Genomic DNA, 18,410 nt, shown 5'->3' with positions numbered 1-18,410 from the left:
ACTGAATTTGCACATGTATATGTGGCTTAATTTACACTTAAATAGCATGAGACCACATCCTTTCAGTGGTTGCCATTCTGGATCTCTTTTATAATCTAAGTTCACCATTGCCTCTCATGCATTCATCTTCGTTTGGGATACTTTAGTGCATCTTTGCGTTGCTTTTGGAGTTGAATTGATTTGAGTGTGTGGCTGAGTTAAAATACCTGGTGGGACTATGAGCTGATTTGGTATGTTGTTGTATTTTAAACATCAATTCTGTCCAAAGGTTATAATGCATATAAATCTGATTTGACCATACAAGTAGTATTTATCTTCATAGTTTGGCATCATTGCATACTAGTTTTACTGTCATAGATTTCCATTAATGCATACTGCTTTTGCTGATAAATTCTATTGTTGTTGCAGTTTAGTTTGTTGTTGCCATATGTGAATTGATTGATTTTGCAGTCCATAATTCTGTTGGTTGAATTCTCTCCTGCCATGTGTTGATTAGTTGTTGTATATGATGGATTAATTCTCACTTTCATATTTAAAGGCTATGCTTCAAATTTTATCTTTGGTTTGTGCATTGCATATGAAATGGGACTGAATAGAGTGTGTTGTTGCTGTGAATTAACTTTATACTTTCATGATCAGTTTTGGGTTATGTTTTTGCTGGAATGATGTTCAGTTGGAATTGATTTACACTTTCATGGTAAAAGACAACAACCACTTTTGTCCTGATAACTCTGGAATTGCATAGATATTTTAATTCACATTTGCATTCCATTAGGCCACCATATTCTGCATTCAAATGTTTCACTACTGCCACAAATGGGTTTAATGTTACAATATGGTTCTATGCACAATTGAATTGTCGTACTACTGCCAGAGGTACTCACGCTGCATTCATTCCTGCACACTGTCATTTAAATTCAGATAGCATCCATGGTACCCATGCACTTCATTCTAAAGCAGTTAGACTAATCCATTCATTCACATCCATAATTTGTCTTGTTGGAACGTGTTGTATTGTTATCTCTGTTTCACACTGATTCTGCTGCCATAATTTAACTTCTTTACAGCCACATATTATATGAATTTTGATGTGGTTCTTGACTTGTAGTGACAATTTATCATGGCAAATTTGTTCACGCATGATCAATTCAGGTTGTGCTCTATTGGGAAAGGAGTGATAAAGCAACGGAGAGAGAAGAATCATAACATGAGTCCTAAGAATACAAAGAAAAATAACAAGATTTAGTTGCTGTCAATAAGATGTGGAACTGCAAAAGTTGTTGGCCTTGTTGTTCAAGCTGCGTAATGTAGTGATGGTAGTACAAATGTAGTAGACCAATCTAATAATAGTAGATCACAAGATCATTAGGTGTAATTTTAATTATATGATGACTTCTAAACTTGCATATTTATTTAGAACTATTTCCAATTTCTTTTATGTTGGATCATGTAATGTGTACTTTTATTTTTATACTTCTCTTTATTACATTAGATATTTGAGTTAATAGTTATTTAGCATTATTAAATTTGTAGTATTTATTAGTAGGTTAAAATATTGTTCACAAGTATGTAAAAATTTTGTATATAAGTAGTTGTCACCAAAATAATTGGTTGCTAAATATTTTTACTTTTGTCACCGATTTAGTCACCAAAAGATATTTTTATTAAGATAAAAATTACTTAATTAGCCATCGAAAAATAAAGGTCGTTATATTTTCACATTTGCGACCGAAAAATAAAGGTTACTATATATCTGAAGTTAATAATTTTTGTCATTTTAGCGACCGAATTAGTTACTGAAATTTTAGTGGCTAAATTGGTCTCTACAATAGGAAGTGACCAATCATTCTAGTAACAGATTAGCGACCGAAATTTCGGTGGCTATTTAACGACCAACACTTAATTCGATCACTAATAACTTTACCACCAGGATTTTTGCAAATGTCGGTCGCTAAATGATTTGCGACCGATTTTAAGCTTTTTAGCGACCGAAATAGGTGGTTGCTAAAATGCTTTTTTTAGTAGTGGTTGTTTCCACCTTCTCCCAACACATAACGCCTAAGTCATTGTCCAAATTACTTCCTATAAGTCTTACATTTTCTTTAGTACTCTATTGAGCATGAATTTCTCTATGAAGTATTGTCCAAATGGTATTACCTTCACTCTCCATAATGTTGTGAACATGATGGTATGTTTTCCATTACAGTTGTCCTAAAACTTCATATAAGCAATTTAACTGTGTATAGTTCATCCTCTTCACCTTTCCGTACCCAAGTGTCCACCCTTTCCTTATTTAGAGAAATGCAAATTCATAAGATTTGTGACAATAATGCAAGTACTTGTGATATTTTTGATTCAAAAATTTGTTATCTCCAACTCATATTAACCCTATTTGTATTTTCTCTGGCCACTGTTTTTTATTCTATACTGTATAAACTACAATTCTATCCCCTTCGATTTTATTCCTCATAACACCACTAAAAGTTTTATAGGCAAAAATAAGTTGTTAATTGAAGGTTAGATAATTCAGTAAGTTAATTAGTGAGAGGAGAAAAATTAGAAACCGCGGTCTTCAATTGCCACAAGTGGAGTTAATTAAACAATGGATCTCAAACTAATCATCGTTTTAAAAGTGATGCTATCAAGGAAGTGAAAAAAAAAATCAAAATCAATGGCAAAGTTTTCAAAATATTTTATTTGAAAAAAGTGAAAAGTATGAGAATTAAGCTAATAGATTGTAAAACCTAGCAAGTTTTTATGAGATCGTGAATGGGGTATTTTGGAGCTTAGGTCAGAAGTCGATGAACCTTCGTAGATTTCTGAAGAGAACTGGTCAAATTGCATGCAAAATGAAGTTATAATGAGATTATGGACTGTTATCTTGTTTCACTTATGAAGGAGAAGGGACAAGGTGAATCTATTTTCAAAAATTGCTTGGATATATTGAGTTCTGTTGTTTTTCTTGTTCCTTCAAATAATTTCGTGTTGATCCGATATCGTTTTGGTATATCAAATGTTACTTATATAACAGAAATTTAAGCTGGAACATGCAATATAAAATCAAACCAGCTATGTAATCATATTTTGGGAACAACAAAGAACTCTCTTATATATAATACCCGAAGCAACAACTTAAAATAATAGTTGCATCATTACAGAAACAGTGTACACTGTGGATATAACATAACAACACCAAAAGAAGAAAAAAGAAAGACAAAACGAAAATCACAAACCCATCTGCTACATAACAGCAGAAGAATAATACAAGCAATATTAACATAAACTTCACATCATAGCGTCCCATTATTGAACTAGCAAAACATATATATAGAGAGAGAGAATTTAATTTTGATGCAGTACTGTGAGTGAAAACAATATCCATACTGTATCAAAATTAAATTCTTAAACGTAATTAAATACCTTGTAAGTTGGAAGAAGAGCTAGGTATGAGATAAAAGCAACTTTTCACTGATCTTCCACACATGGAACGCTACTTCAAAAGAACGATCTTGTGTTCAACGTTGCAGACTCCTGGGGATGAAGCCCTAACCTAAGTTCAAGGTCTAAATCAGCTTTGTTCTCTTCAATTCTCTGCCCCAAAACAAAAGAAGGAATTTCTGCTGAACCAATCAACATGCCCCTTTCTGGTGCATAATCATGATCACTTTTGAGAGGGAAATTGAATGGCATTTTTCGATTTCTAGCATGCTTCTGATCTTCTCCAGAACCCAACCGAAACAAGATTTTCTCTTCCAAATCAGAAGGGTCGTTACTGTGATCACTTGTGGTCTTGATTGAGATGTCCAACGAAAGCAAGCTTTCTTCAGAAGATTGCTTGAGCTTTGCCCTATCTCTTCTGTGGATATTCATGTGGCCACCTAGGGCTTGTGCATTAGAGAACCCTCTCTTGCAGAAGGAACAAGAATACGATTTCACTTGTCCAGGACCACCTTCTTCTTCTGAGCTCCACCTTATCTCAGATTTCTTATAGATTGGGGTGCTGAACTCCATTTTTCTTTGGCAAGTGAAAGGGAAGTAGCAAGAAGACATAAACTCCACAAAGGAAAAAAAAAAGTGGTATGAAACTATGGTCAACAATGGCTGAGACAAAATTTATAATCAGATTGGAAAACTGCAGAAACTATGCATTTTTTTCCTTTTTTTTATTATGTCAGCTGAGTAATATAGTTAACTTAGTATGGTAAGAAAACCTTGAAGCTAATTGAATAAAATATTAATTTGCAGAATCTTTATTACTCGTTCATTTATTCTACCAGACATTTCCTTTTACACTACCTTGAGAGGATCAAAAAGAGTTTATATGATTTTCACTTTGTGCTCTCTTAGGCTCGGTGAAAAGCTAAAAAAATGTTTTGCCTGAAGGTAAAAGTTAATTCAAGTATTATGCTTATTATTGTGTTTGATTGTGTGTGGCAGAAAATACAATATCAATTTGTCTTTGAAGAATTAGTTGCAGCTGTCATTTGCAATATTTCTTTTGGTTATTTAACGATTTATTAGAGAAATGAGAAATTAAATAAACATTTTGGTCCACTTGCAATGGTGTTAAACTCTTCATTAGCAAAAAGGGGATAAACATCTATTATATAAGTTCTGAAGTAGATAAAAAGGTGTTTTGTTTAGAAATTAGCATGAATAATTTTTCCAACGATTTAATGAAATTTATCCATTTTTGGTAATATATAAATTATGTGGTTTGTTCGCGTGATGTTAGAGACTCTTTAATCAAATAGTTTAAATAATTATGTGATCTTCTTATCTTTCGTTTTGCATGTTACTAAAATGACAACCTGGTACAGATGAGTCTATCCTTGCTTTATGTAAAATCTAAACACAATGATATGATGATAGCTATGGCATTTTAGATTATTTATATAATATTCAGAAGTTATTCTTTTTTGTTTAAGTAATTTATTTTGAAATCCCCTTTAATAAAATTGTCAATATTTATTTTTGAATCAGACTTTTTTCTCGCGTTGATTTAATATTTCATTTCTTCTATTTCGTTTTTATTTTAACCTTAACTCAAAAGATATTATCTTCCAAAACTCACAAACATCCAATTCTTTGTTGCGTCTCACTTAACATTTTTCTTTCAATAATAAGGAGAAATCATGAAATATAGACCAACTTATTATATGACAAAAATGATCACTGATAAAAGTATCAACCGATATAATAATTAACCTGTCTTTGTTATTAGTTCCGTAGTTATTAATATTAATGCATGGCATTGATAAAATTTAGTGTTAGCTAAATTCAATGGTTTACAAACTGAGTTTAATAGTTGAAATCAGTTACTATTATTGACTAAAATAGATAATCGTTTTTCTGTCATCAATTTAGTGATTACTAAATTGATCACCAAATTTTAATTACTTTTTCATAAAAAATAATAAATTTAATAAATATTTTATATATATATATATATATATATATATATATATATATATATATAATTCATCAATATAACCTTAATTAATATATAAATATGTACGTGAAAAGTACAAAACATATATAAATAGAAGTTAAAATTTTGTAGTGCACTCCGATGGAAATTCCAAAAAAAAAACATAAAAATCTCTAATATATCTTTCTTTCGCACCTAAATAAGCAATATTATATCAATACTTACTACTCTTAACTTATTAGTCCTATCAAATGTTTTCCTACATGTTTTTTTTATGAACAATTAATATATTCACATATAAAAAATACGTGTTCCAATCCATATAAAAATATAAGTATGTATAAATTTATGCAACAAAGATATTATATTTTATATTATTAATAATATAAATAAATAACATTAAAGAAACAATCTCAACCAAAATCCTACTACATTTATAGCGGAGCATCACACAAACGTTTCACTATACTAATCAGTCACTTATTACACAACTACTTTAGAAATTTTTTTATCAGCAAAATTACTTTGAAAAATATTTCAACCCCAAAAGAAAATCTAATAGCTAAGGGTCTCAATCCACCAAACCACATGAAAAAATGTTTAGCTAGCTAGTGGGTCTGATGCAAAGTTCTTGCTATGTGAAGACCATTGAAAAAAAATCATTGACTTCAAATTTTTGATGATTGTATGTTAAGTCTAGGGATGTCAACGGGGCAGATAGGATACAAGTAGTAGCTCCTCCGTATTCTATTCACTGGATAAATATTTGTCCCGTACCCATACCGATTTCTGTGCGAGTCAAAAAAATTTCATCAAAATTGACACTATGATTATGTTAATTACACCAACAAAGCAAATCATTTTTCTTTGCAACTTCAATTTTGATGAAAAAATCTTGATCCATTTCAAGAAATTTAACAAAAAAGAACAAAATTGTATCAAATTTTCAAAAAATTGGAACAGAATTAAAAAAAAAAGAGCTAGAGGACCAACTTAATTTTTTGTGAACAGGAATAGAGACAAAAAAATAGTAATTAAACCTAAAATAATTTTTATATAAACAACTAAAAATATTATATTTTTTATGATGATAAAAAATAATAAAATTAAATATAAATACTTTTTATAATTTTAATGTAATTGATTTTTATTTATTATGATTATGTGTAAAAAACCAGTCAAATTGAAAAAAAAATTAAATTATTAACAAATGGTTACTTAAAAGATTAATAAAATAATTATTTTAATTTTAAAAAATTATTTAAAAGGTAAAATAAAAAAATAAATGTGAACATAAATAGAGAATATTTTCTTTATGTATAAATATAGATATTTAAAATATCAAAATATATAAAATATATTAAAAATACATAATTTTTTTAAAAGAAATATTTAAAATTGTATATTAAATTATAAAAATATAAAAATATTTGGAACCCCGGTCACTCATGTGTCTATATAAAAATCCGTCCCTATCGATATATATTATCAGATTGAGGAGTGTATACTAGATTATCCAATTCGGTATTTACAATTACATGCCAGATGAGATAATCTGATATATACTTTGAATCCGGTAATGCATATTAGATTCACTAATCCAAAATTTTAGTTTTGAATTGGACAATCTGAAATTCACCATGTTGATAGTTTTGTGAAGATGATAAAAATGAAAATGGTGATGGGCTAAGATGATGGAGATGGCAGCTGAAGGCCAAGACAGGTCCATGAGGAAATAAATTTAGGGTTTTTAATATATTTTGTTGAGAGGTAAGATGAGAATAAAATATTTTATTGGGGTGCAGGAAGAAGAAAGAGGTGCTGGAAGAAATGCTCAAAATCGTGTAAATTTATTTTTCTTATAATTTTAATTACTTACAATTAGTTTATATAAATTCTTTGATTTGAGTCTCATCAAAATGTCAATTCAATTAAGTGGAAATGTGTCAGAGGTTTTACATATAATTTATTTGTATAATTTAAAAAAGTAAATATATTAAATATTTAAATATAAGTGGAAAACTAAATGTATAAAATATATCAAAAGTCTCACTTTAATATTTCTTTGTAAATATTTTATATGTTTACTTCACGAATCTACGTAATCAGATGTACTTCAGAACTTTATTTTACTTTGTTAATTGTAAGATATAAATTTTTTGGATGAGGCTCACCCACCATAAATAAAGTATGTGCAAGTGAGTTCGTGAGAGAAGAAACTGCTTCATAGCAATTATATTCTAAATGAATTACTCAAAAAGAAGTGAGTGGTGACTCAAAAACTAAATTAATTAAGTACGAATAGCAAATCCCAGACAAAATACCACCTAATACTCTGAAGTTTCTATTTCAAAATTCGGATTTCCCAAAGCAATAATTTCTAATTAACGAGTGAAATGCTTGTTAAACATAGAATTCCCAGACAATTTCATAAACAACTAATATTTTCTTGTCATTCTATAGTTCTATTCTTCATCGCCAATTAAGTAAGTTGAAAAGCGACACTTAGCACATGTGCACTCTGCAATATGCTACCCTAATTTTCATTGCCATCTCTCTCTTCTCTATTTTTATAAGGAAAACTAAATTATTGAATTAATTAAGTTGAAAAAAAAAATGTCACCAAGTAAGTCAAGAAGTCTCTCCTTAAAAAATACGTCAAAAAGTCTTATTTTAATACACACTTATTACTGACATTAAAAAAAAAATACTAAATATAAGACCTTAAAAAAAGAATACAAAATATTAGTCTTCGTTTACAAGACCCAAAATATATTCCTTTTAAACTAGATCTACTTGTACAACATATAATAATTTCTAAAACTAAAAATAAGGATGAATTATCTTTGTCCAAAAAATGATTAATTGAAATTCATGCAAATTACTTAGTTATGTTTCATATGGAAATCATTTGAATTACATATCAGTCACAGAGTTGTCGTTAATTGATAGTTATATATTGGTGTTATAAATGAATTTTATCTGGTTAAGAATCTAGATGTTATTATTTATGGTGTCCTATTCATAACATGCTTTTTTTCTTTTTTACAAGAATGTCATTCTCATTAATAGTTTACAGGTTTCCAACAATAACTACATTCCCTATATAATAGTTTTGAGACAAATCCTAATTTTGTAATGTCTAAAGAAGTTCGTTTTGCATATAAATTAAAATTAATTAGTTTCTAAATAAATTAATATGTCTGATGAAATGGAAGATTCTAATACTAAATATAATGATAAGTCAGTTCAAACTACAAAGAAACATGATAGAGATATTTCAAAAGAAAGTTAATACTAAATCTTTAAAATAAGAACTTCTAAAATATATGAGTTTTAAAAGTATATGGAATTCAAATTATAGAAGGATTTTCGTGAAGGAAATTATGTTTTTACTTTAGTTTATTCATAATAGTTTTTTTTCCTATTTGTGTGATGTAATTTTATTATGTGTTTGATGTGATTTCTATGTTTTTTTTTTCTTTTTTTTTCCTATTTAATAAAATCTTCACATATGGTGTTTAGCATAAGCTTATTTAAAAAAGAGAAAAAAAGAAAAATATAGCTACACATATGTATGTAGTGACGGAGCTTCTATGGAGTTGGGAGGGGCCTTGGCATCCCCAAATATTTTTTATTTTTTTAAATTATATATATATTTTTGAAATTTTTAAGAATTTTAATTTTTTTTTTAAATTATAGATAGTGTATTTTAGAAATTGAAGAAAATTATATTATATATTTTTTATTTTTTTTATAAAATAAAATATTTAATACTAATAAATCATAAATCATAAAATCAAATATAACAAAGAATACAAATATTTATGTTTAATTATTTTTTTATCTATGTTTTCATCTAAAAATATCAAATTGTAACTAAACAATTGAAATCAAATTGAGACTAAAGAAAATGTGAAGACCTTAATATTTTTGGAGATAGTAACCAAAAGAGTAATTAAACAAAATATTTAATAAGATATTTTTTATTTTCTTTCTCATTGCCTTTTTAATTTTTCACTCTCGTATTTTTTTTTTTGTTTTTGAAGGAAAAATAAAGTTATATATATATATATATATATATATATATATATATATATATATTTATTTATTATTTTTGCTCTTATTTCTTATTTGTTTCTTTTCTTTCTCGAATAACAAGATGTAACTCTCTCATCTTACTTGATAATAAAATATTATTTTAATAGTTATTAAAATTATTTTTTTTTTCTCATGAGTATCTTGTATATTCATTTTTTATTATTATAGAAGTAAAGAATAATGTATTATGTGTTTTTTCATAACCGATTTTTAATTATGACTTGACTACCATATATTTCTCTTTTAATAATTATGTCTCTCAATGTTTTACTAGATTATAACAAATTATTTTTTAATATATTTAAAAAAAATTATATTGATGAAGAATAAAATAATAAATGTTTTTTTAAAAGTGATAAAAGAAAAACTACGATGAAAAACAACATAGATTCTACTTCTTCACGTATTTTAAAAAATTATACTAATGATTCGATTTGATGATTCAATTGTTCAGTTACATAAGTTATTTTTTGAAAACATTATACTAATGATTCAATCAAAATCAAATAATCATATTATTTTGGCTCCTCCAACATTCTTAATCAAGATCCGCCACTATATGTATGTGCATATATACGTAGCTAGTGAAGGATACAGATTAGAAGAATAGAAGAATAGGATGCTAGCATTGAAGGCTATTTTAAAATGTCTTTTATACAAAGTAAGTAAGCTTCTGCAATTTTATCATTTTTATTAAGAAGATATTATAGTGTGAGAGATTACAAATCTGATTTTTTAATCAGAAAAACAAAGATGATTTAAATAAGACAAATGATTTTTCCTCATTCATAAAAAATGTAAAACAATAGAAATGATATTTTAATAAAGAGAATTTTAACAAACTTCGACAATCCTTTATCATTTTCCGATTAAAGTGAAAAAATTTAAAAAGTATATAAAAAATAAAAATTAGATTTAATTAGTTGAAACATACTCAGTTTCGTTCCAAAGTTTCAAAATGTTACCCATTTTTACCTTTGTGTTAATTTAGTACCTAAAAATTTAGTACTCAACTTTGGGTTATAAATTGACACAAACATAAAAGATTGCATTAATGCAAATTAACAAATTTAGATACTAAATTAATACAAACGTAAAAGTGTGTATCATTTTGAAATTTTGGAACAAAACTGGGTATAATCCGACTAATTAAATCTAAAAATTAAAATTATAATACCTTAGTGTAGAAAACAAATTTTGTCAAAAAAAAGTTTGTTATCAAATATAAAATTTTGATATTTAAATAAAAGTAAATTGTCACGCTATGTATACTTTATGTCTTCTCTTAGAAAACCAACTAATACGAAACCTATAAATTTTTAAAAATAACTCTTTTAATTGACCATTTTAGGTAAAAATAAAAGACGCGATTCTAGTTCCATCAAATTCCCATTGAAGGTATCCATCAGAGAAAAAATGGTACTATATCACCTCCCAACCAAGGTGCATCGATTATGCAGCAGACTTGAGTGGCCATGGTTAATTTGTAGGGAAGTTGGAGTTGACACATTATAATTGAGAAGCTTGTCATTGTGTGTACCTAATTCATGCATACAGAAGAAGAAACAAAAATTGCGTTGCAAGGTCCAATGAGTTTTGTTGGGATAATATTCTCCTTGTGAATATAAAAAAGCAAAGCATAATATCACAGCCTATTCTTTAAAGAGATTGATTCTGGAGTAGGTGGCAGATTTTGGAGGGATTTAGGAAAGAGTGAGGAAAAGAAAAAAGGTGAGACAGAATGTAAGCAAATGGATTTATGCGCGAGGGAATAAGGATACCAACCATTGCAACAAATCTGATGAAGATGAGAATAATACAAAGTAAAAGGGAATCAATGTTGGGATGTATCTGACTTTATATGCCTTTGAAACGCTCAAACATGTTTTATATATTCCTAACTTTACTCATATGTCAGTCAGGTACTGAATAGGAAAACGAGCTCACAATATTCCATGCAGTTCTTAGTAGGATCCTTCACCCTCAAACCCCACATGCATGCACTCATCTCAATGCTCCAACCATCAAATTTACACACACAATCAATAATTCTTTTATGCTCTGTTCAAACCTATCTACCAACTTAGGCCCCACATAATCAGTACAAGAAGCATGCATCAATGGTAAATATATATGTTCATTGCATGCATATGGAAAGCTTCTTCCAGCAACATACAAGAAAATTTGTGGTATAAAACCTGGAAGTTGACACTATAATTTTAAGTAGTGTTTCCACAAGCAAATAATAATGAGTTATCTCACTGGGAAAAACCTGCTTGCGTGAGTTCTGCCAATTAAAAATGTAAATAGAACTAATCTTTGTGACCTGATTTGTGGCTCAAGACAGATTTTCTATGTGGCATAAAAGCAAAGAAATGAAATTAAACTACAGGGTGCAACCTAACCTAAGTTGATTATCTAGTTACAAAAAATGTTTCATATTACTTAATATACACTGCTAAAATAGGTTCTACAATCACATGAATCTTGTATATATGTTATGTTCCTACTAAAAAATGATATAGAACCGCAATGTTTCTCAGATGCTTTTAATTGATCCTAGTAAAAATCGATGCAAACATCAGTTATATATATAATTGCACTCTTTGATGAGCTAGCTTGGTTTAGATTGCCATATTGTTATTATCACACATCCAATCAAACATGAAAATATTCCTTACATGGTATCAAAAGAAATAAACAAGAAACAAGAGGGAAATCAGAAAAGAGTAAAATTATATTTATTAACAACTTCAAATGTTTTACTATACCTCGGACCTATAACCAAGCCTTAGCTCCAGATCTAGCTCTTCTATAGAGCTAGGGCTAAAATCAAACATCTCTGACTGCACATGATCCTTATCAACTGAACATGGTTTGGGAAAGAATGGAATGGATGAAGTGTCTGATTTTCTCTTCTTGAAACTTGTATCTGTCTCTTTATTCTCAAACTCCACAACTGGGTGAGCTTGACTCATAAACAAGTTCATGCTCATAGCCACCTCAGTTTTACCCTTATCACCCTCACTCCTACACCCAGAATCCAATCCCTGCAACTTTTTCTCAACACTAGCTTCAAGATCGAGCCTACTCGAACAAAATCTGAAGTCATCGGTTAAATTTGGCCAGGATTTGGAAGAAAGAGAAGGGGAAGACTCATGACATCCTTTGAAAATTGAAGAGTTATTGTACAGCGGAATCTGGGGTTTCTCTCTGCATCTCTTGTTAACTGATGTGCCTAAAACTTTGGAAGGTGGAGCAACAACATGAGAATAAGGATCAGAATTAGGGTTAGTGTTATGAGCCAATCCACTGATAGAAGGTGGGTATAAGTAACCCAATGAAGTGAAAGAAATTTGAACCGAATTCTGGGCTTGTGTTTTCTCAATATCATCATTGAGGATTTCATTCTGAGGGCTATATGGTTGCTTTAGTCTTGCTCTATCTCTTCTATGAACATTCATGTGGCCTCCTAAAGCCTGTGCTGACCTAAATTCCCTTGTGCAAAAGGTACAAGAATATGATCGTGGTGGCCACACGCAACCAGACCAAGCTGCATCTTTAGCAAAGGCTTGTTCTTCCCATGAGTGGTCATCATAGGAAGGGTAATTAGTAGAAGAACCATGAAGATTAGAGCTCATAGAGTACTTTCTCTTACTCCTGATCAAACATTGACCCTCCTCCATTGTTCACCTCGATTCAGGAAAAGGAAAAGCGAAGGGAATTTTGAGATTGTAGATATGGGAATTGAAAGCTACATGAGTCTACACTGTGGGAGGAGCTTGAGATAGATGAGGAGAGAGAGTATTTTGGAAGGTGAAGTAGTTGGTACTCTACCTTGAAGGTCTCGGAGTTTAGCTAATATTTTTTTTGTTTTATGGTATATTTTATGGTTGGCTTCCAACACAGTTAATCACACATTTGTATGAATACTCCAAGTTCCCGTTTTCCTGCATTTTCTGTGTGAGAGAATGCGATGCAGCGATGACTAGAAAATTATTCTTGTGGGTCCTTAAATTAGTTGTGTGAGATGGCCACAGATTATTACAGACTCAAATCAAGAAATCTGACTGAAATATCCTCTTTTGATGCAGCAATGACTAGAAAATTATTCTTCTGCCGTTTGGTCTTTTGTGATACTTCTAGTCAAATTATTGTTATTATTATTTGAGCGGAAAACAAACTTTATAATTGAGCAATGTACTCTTTTTATCCAACTAAAAAAATATATCTGGGTGTTGATTATAAATGTAAATAAATTCTAATTAATTTTATCATATACTTAATAAGAGTGTTTCTAAAATTTCCCTCGTTTATGTTTTATTTTCAAATTTTTTTAATATCAAATTCTAAGAAAGAATATTTTAGATAAAGGATTGTTTTCCAAATAAATTAGTACTTCTGCTCGTTTTATATTTGAAAATATAGTGCGAATATGAAAGTTAAATTAAGTCAAAACTATATCAGAATAAGATTCAAATATAAAATCAGTGTATCACTTAAATTTCTAGTGTGAAACACGAGATCCAAAGCCTTAAGCATAAAGTAAAGGGTGATTAATTAAAAGATTTGTAGCCAATTTTATCAAGTATAAGAGAAACTAGTTATTGTGTATATGATCACTAATAGTAACAAGGAAGTGGGGACCAGGAAAAAAAAAGGTTATGGAAGGTCTCAATGATGCATGAATCCCAAAAGGTTAATACCAAAAGGTAAATTTTAATGGTGGACAGATCTAAGGAATAATTTTGGATTTATAAAAGAAACTAGTTCGATAAGAATCTAAAATGGAATATCGGATTAAGAATTACGATAAACTTTTGAAAAGATAGATGGCATGATGAAATCACTCGTGCCATATCCTAAAGTATATGACAATTCAAATATGAAACAAACAACTTTAGACGAGTTAGGACAATTGAATGAAATCAAGTGAAAATGGAACATGAGTTGGAAATGGTTTGAATATGGGAAAAACCATAAGTACATACACTAATGTGAGAACTTTCTACAATCTTTCTAAGTAAGGAAATGGAGACACTTGGATATGGGATGGTAAAGATGATATGTCTTACATTGTTAAAGATGCTAATTTGAAGTTGCATAACAATTATAATTGGGAAGATACAACACTATTTATGACATTACTAATTGTGAAGGTACTACCATCTCTCCAATATTTTGTTTGAAAAGTTACACTAAATAGAATTGCTAATAAGAAATACCTAAGATAGAGAGGATGCAATTTGTACAATGATTTATGTGTTATGTGTGTGGAGAGAGCAAGGAAACTATTTTTTTGGTATAACATAGTGCCTAGAGTATGCAATATGTGTGATATATGGGTAGAAGTGAGTAATGTATACCATAATTAGGTAAAAACACATTTCAACACTTTTACCTCACGAAGTTAAATCAAAATGAAAATATGATTTGGAGGAGGATATCGATAGCAATTATAGAGAGTATATGGAACCAAAGAAATAATATTTTGTGTCAAGACTGATGTAGAAAAAATCTTATGTACGATCCAAATGAGAATTCGGGCATGGGTATGGAGCAAAAATCAAAAGGTAATTTTTTTCATATTTTAATTAGTATTAGAACATTGTTGTAAGATGCTTAGAAAAAAATATAAAAATAGATAACTTGTCCAAATTAGGTTGTAAGAAGATGTGAATGCACATTTAGAACAAAGACAATGAACAAAGAAGAAAACTTGGCATAATAGGGTACTGAATTGATCGAAAGGGAGGATAAAACATAACAAGCCAAAACTATTTAGATTCACATGAGCCAGGTCGAGCTTCAAATTTTTTAAGCTCACTAATAAAGTGGGCTAGGTTGAGTTGACTCATTAAGTGATCAACCCATGGTGGACTCGACTGGGTCGGGTCGGATGACCCATTTTGATAGCTCTAATGACATATCACAATAGACACAATAACCTCCTAGAGTGCATATCAATGTTCACACCATATACACTTTGTGTTCTATAACCGGCATCATCACAGGGTGAAAGACCAATCTACAAGGCAATCAAACCAAACTTAAAAGTAAGCTTGAAAGATATCATGGTTTTATGGCAACTCGGTTTGAATCTAGTTCAATATAATGCTTTTTTAGGTAAAGCAGACCATAACTTACCACAGGTTGAAGGACCTTTCTCATCAATGATTGATTTACTTTAAATATTCTATCATGTAGAAGGTCATGTTTGAAGGACATATGCTAGGGATATTTTGAATTGAATTGTAAAAGTATTATAGTATACTATGGAGACCTAATGTTGGAAAAAAACTATATACAATTTGCATAGAAGTTGAAACACCCAAAATACTTATATATATATATATATCTATATATATATATATATATATCTATATATAGATATATATATATATATATATATATATATATATATATCTATATATATATATATAGATATATATATATATATATATATATATATCTATATATATATATATATATATATAGAGAGAGAGAGGGATAATTAGATAGATATAGATATATACACACTCTTTTTTTTCTATTTTCTAATTGTTTGGCTTATCATGAGCACACTCACATCTTCAAGATGCTTTTCCTATGTGTGCAGTAATGTTCAAATGATGTATTTCAATTAAATATTTTTTATATTGCACATTTAAATATTTCTACTACTTCTTAATATTTTTATTTATTGTATTTTTTCATACGAGAATATTTAACTCTCAATTTAAATGTTCAATGGAATAAACATTTCATTTACTGAGTAATATAAAAAAACTTATATTCTTTATTCTTATTATTAATTTTTGTTTTATTTGAATGACTCTTTTGTTTTTGTTAAAACAATTTTATTATCTTTAAACAGTTCGACCAGTTTGATATTTTAAAAATTTTCTTAAATCTCGAAGGTATTTTTTGTATTTTTCTATTTCATTTAATGCTCTATCGAATTATTTCTAAGACACACATTTGATTGTTTTTATTTATATTTTTAATAAACTTTATTTTTATCATGACTTTTGTATTTTTTATAGGGTTAAATATGTTTTTGGTCCCTCAAGTTTCAGCAATTTTTGGAATTAGTCCCTCATCAAAACTTTATACCAATTTAGTCCTTCATCTTTCAAAATGCGTGAATTTAGTCCTTTTAACCAAATTTTGTTAAGTTTATCTGATGTTTCAAGCACATTTCATAATAGTATTTGAGTTAACATTGAAGCAAAAATGTGTCAAACAGTGTAAATAATTTAAATACTATCATGAAATGCGTTTGAAACCTCAAATAAATTTAACAAAATTTGGTTTAAAGGACTAAATTCACGCATTTTGAAAGATGAAGGACTAAATTGGTCAAAAGTTTTGATGAGGGACTAATTCTAAATTTCGCTGAAACTTGAGGGACCAAAAACATATTTAACCCTTTTTTATATAATTATTTTTATTTTCTAATTCATTATCACAAGTATAATTTTATCATTGCAATTGTATAAATATTTCTTTTACTATAATATAATATTAATGTGATTTTCATTAATTTTTTTTATCATTATCCAACACATACTAAAGTTCAAAAATGGTAGATATATGTTAAATTTAAATTATTATTATTTTAATCTTTGTTATTTGTGTAATTTTATTCAAGTGATGTATTTTAATTTTTATTATGTATAAAAAAAAGATTTGATTAGAATTTAAAGAATAAAAGTAAAGAAACATTTAAATTATTTTTAATTTGAATATCTATTTTTCTTTTATAATTTTTGAAAAATATTTTTAAAATTTATTAACTAAGTTTCATTACCGTTTGTAAATTTAATAATGTTTTGATTCTCGTAAATTTTTAATTGATATTTTAATTTGAAATGTATACAATTTATAATTTTTTTCTTAAATATTATATATTCTTTTGGTATTGAATATTTAATAATATTATATTTTATTATTTTATTATTTATAAAAAATATTTAATTAATATTGGAATAATAAAAAAAATACATACATGAATACAATAATATAACAATTTTCCAGTGAGAATGAGGATGTATAAAAAAAAAACTTGATACCTGTTATCTTTTAAGTACGAGGATGATGATGCATTTATTCTTTGATAATAATAATGGGATAACTCATTTTGTTATGTCTTGTCATTCCTATCTTGGTTGTGTGAAAAAGTAAAGAAATCATTGGCTTCCAAGTGGACCAAGTGGAACAAGATGCAGTATGTCAATTTTCTTTCGTAGGAACTTCTACAAGAAAAGCAAAATAAAAATATATACGCTAAATAAGTTTTTTAACAAATTAAGATTAGTTAATGTATAAACTAAAAAGTATTTTGAAAGCTAAATGAGAAATGCAAAGAAAATATTTTGTATACACACTAGTTGCACACACCCTTAACTTCCTGGTACATATTGGTTTATTAAGAAAAACATGTTTAAATCCTAATAAGTATTAATGACGACATATACCAACAAACAAGAATTTATTATAAATATATATATATATATATATATATATATATATATATATATATGTCATCGCGTGGTCCAAAGATTGAGAAGGATGAGACATCTCTACTTTCTAGGAAATGATATTTGGATTATAAGAAGAGAACATCTTGATGTTATAAAGATCACTTTATGTGAATTGAAAATTTCAAATTGGATACAAGGTTAGTGCGAAAACACACCAAGTTTTTTCATTAAAAAATAATTGAATAATTACCCAATCACGACAATTTATAATATAATTAACTTTGTGTTTAAGAAGAGGACGAATAGTATAATTTTCGATCTGTATTCTTCCTGCTCAGTTAAGACGAATATTTGCGTTACATTATATTCTCCATGTGTAACCAATTACAAAA

General features: G+C 28.3%; 2 protein-coding genes across 2 annotated transcripts; both read right to left on the bottom strand.

Moving 5' to 3' along the window:
• Window positions 1–3,495: 3,495 nt before the first annotated feature.
• On the bottom strand, window positions 3,496–4,050 carry LOC114183625. Its single transcript, XM_028070707.1, has one exon. The coding sequence runs from the start codon at window positions 4,048–4,050 to the stop codon at window positions 3,496–3,498; it is 555 nt and encodes a 184-aa protein (XP_027926508.1).
• An 8,090-nt stretch (window positions 4,051–12,140) lies between these two features.
• LOC114185697 (zinc finger protein 10-like) lies at window positions 12,141–13,469 on the bottom strand. The gene has a single exon (XM_028073568.1). It carries the CDS (start codon window positions 13,216–13,218, stop codon window positions 12,298–12,300), a length of 921 nt encoding a protein of 306 aa, XP_027929369.1. The 5' UTR covers window positions 13,219–13,469; the 3' UTR covers window positions 12,141–12,297.
• Between the last annotated feature and the right edge of the window lie 4,941 nt (window positions 13,470–18,410).

The sequence above is a fragment of the Vigna unguiculata genome, chromosome 5 (genome assembly GCF_004118075.2).
Source record: "Vigna unguiculata cultivar IT97K-499-35 chromosome 5, ASM411807v1, whole genome shotgun sequence".
Taxonomy (NCBI): domain Eukaryota; kingdom Viridiplantae; phylum Streptophyta; class Magnoliopsida; order Fabales; family Fabaceae; genus Vigna; species Vigna unguiculata.
This window is presented reverse-complemented; position numbering and strand designations above follow the sequence as displayed.

What these genes read in the sequence shown, in the direction of transcription:
- LOC114183625 (XM_028070707.1), bottom strand. Translation starts at nt 4,050, where the DNA reads ATGTCTTCTTGCTACTTCCCTTTCACTTGCCAAAGAAAAATGGAGTTC.
- LOC114185697 (XM_028073568.1), bottom strand. Translation starts at nt 13,218, where the DNA reads ATGGAGGAGGGTCAATGTTTGATCAGGAGTAAGAGAAAGTACTCTATG.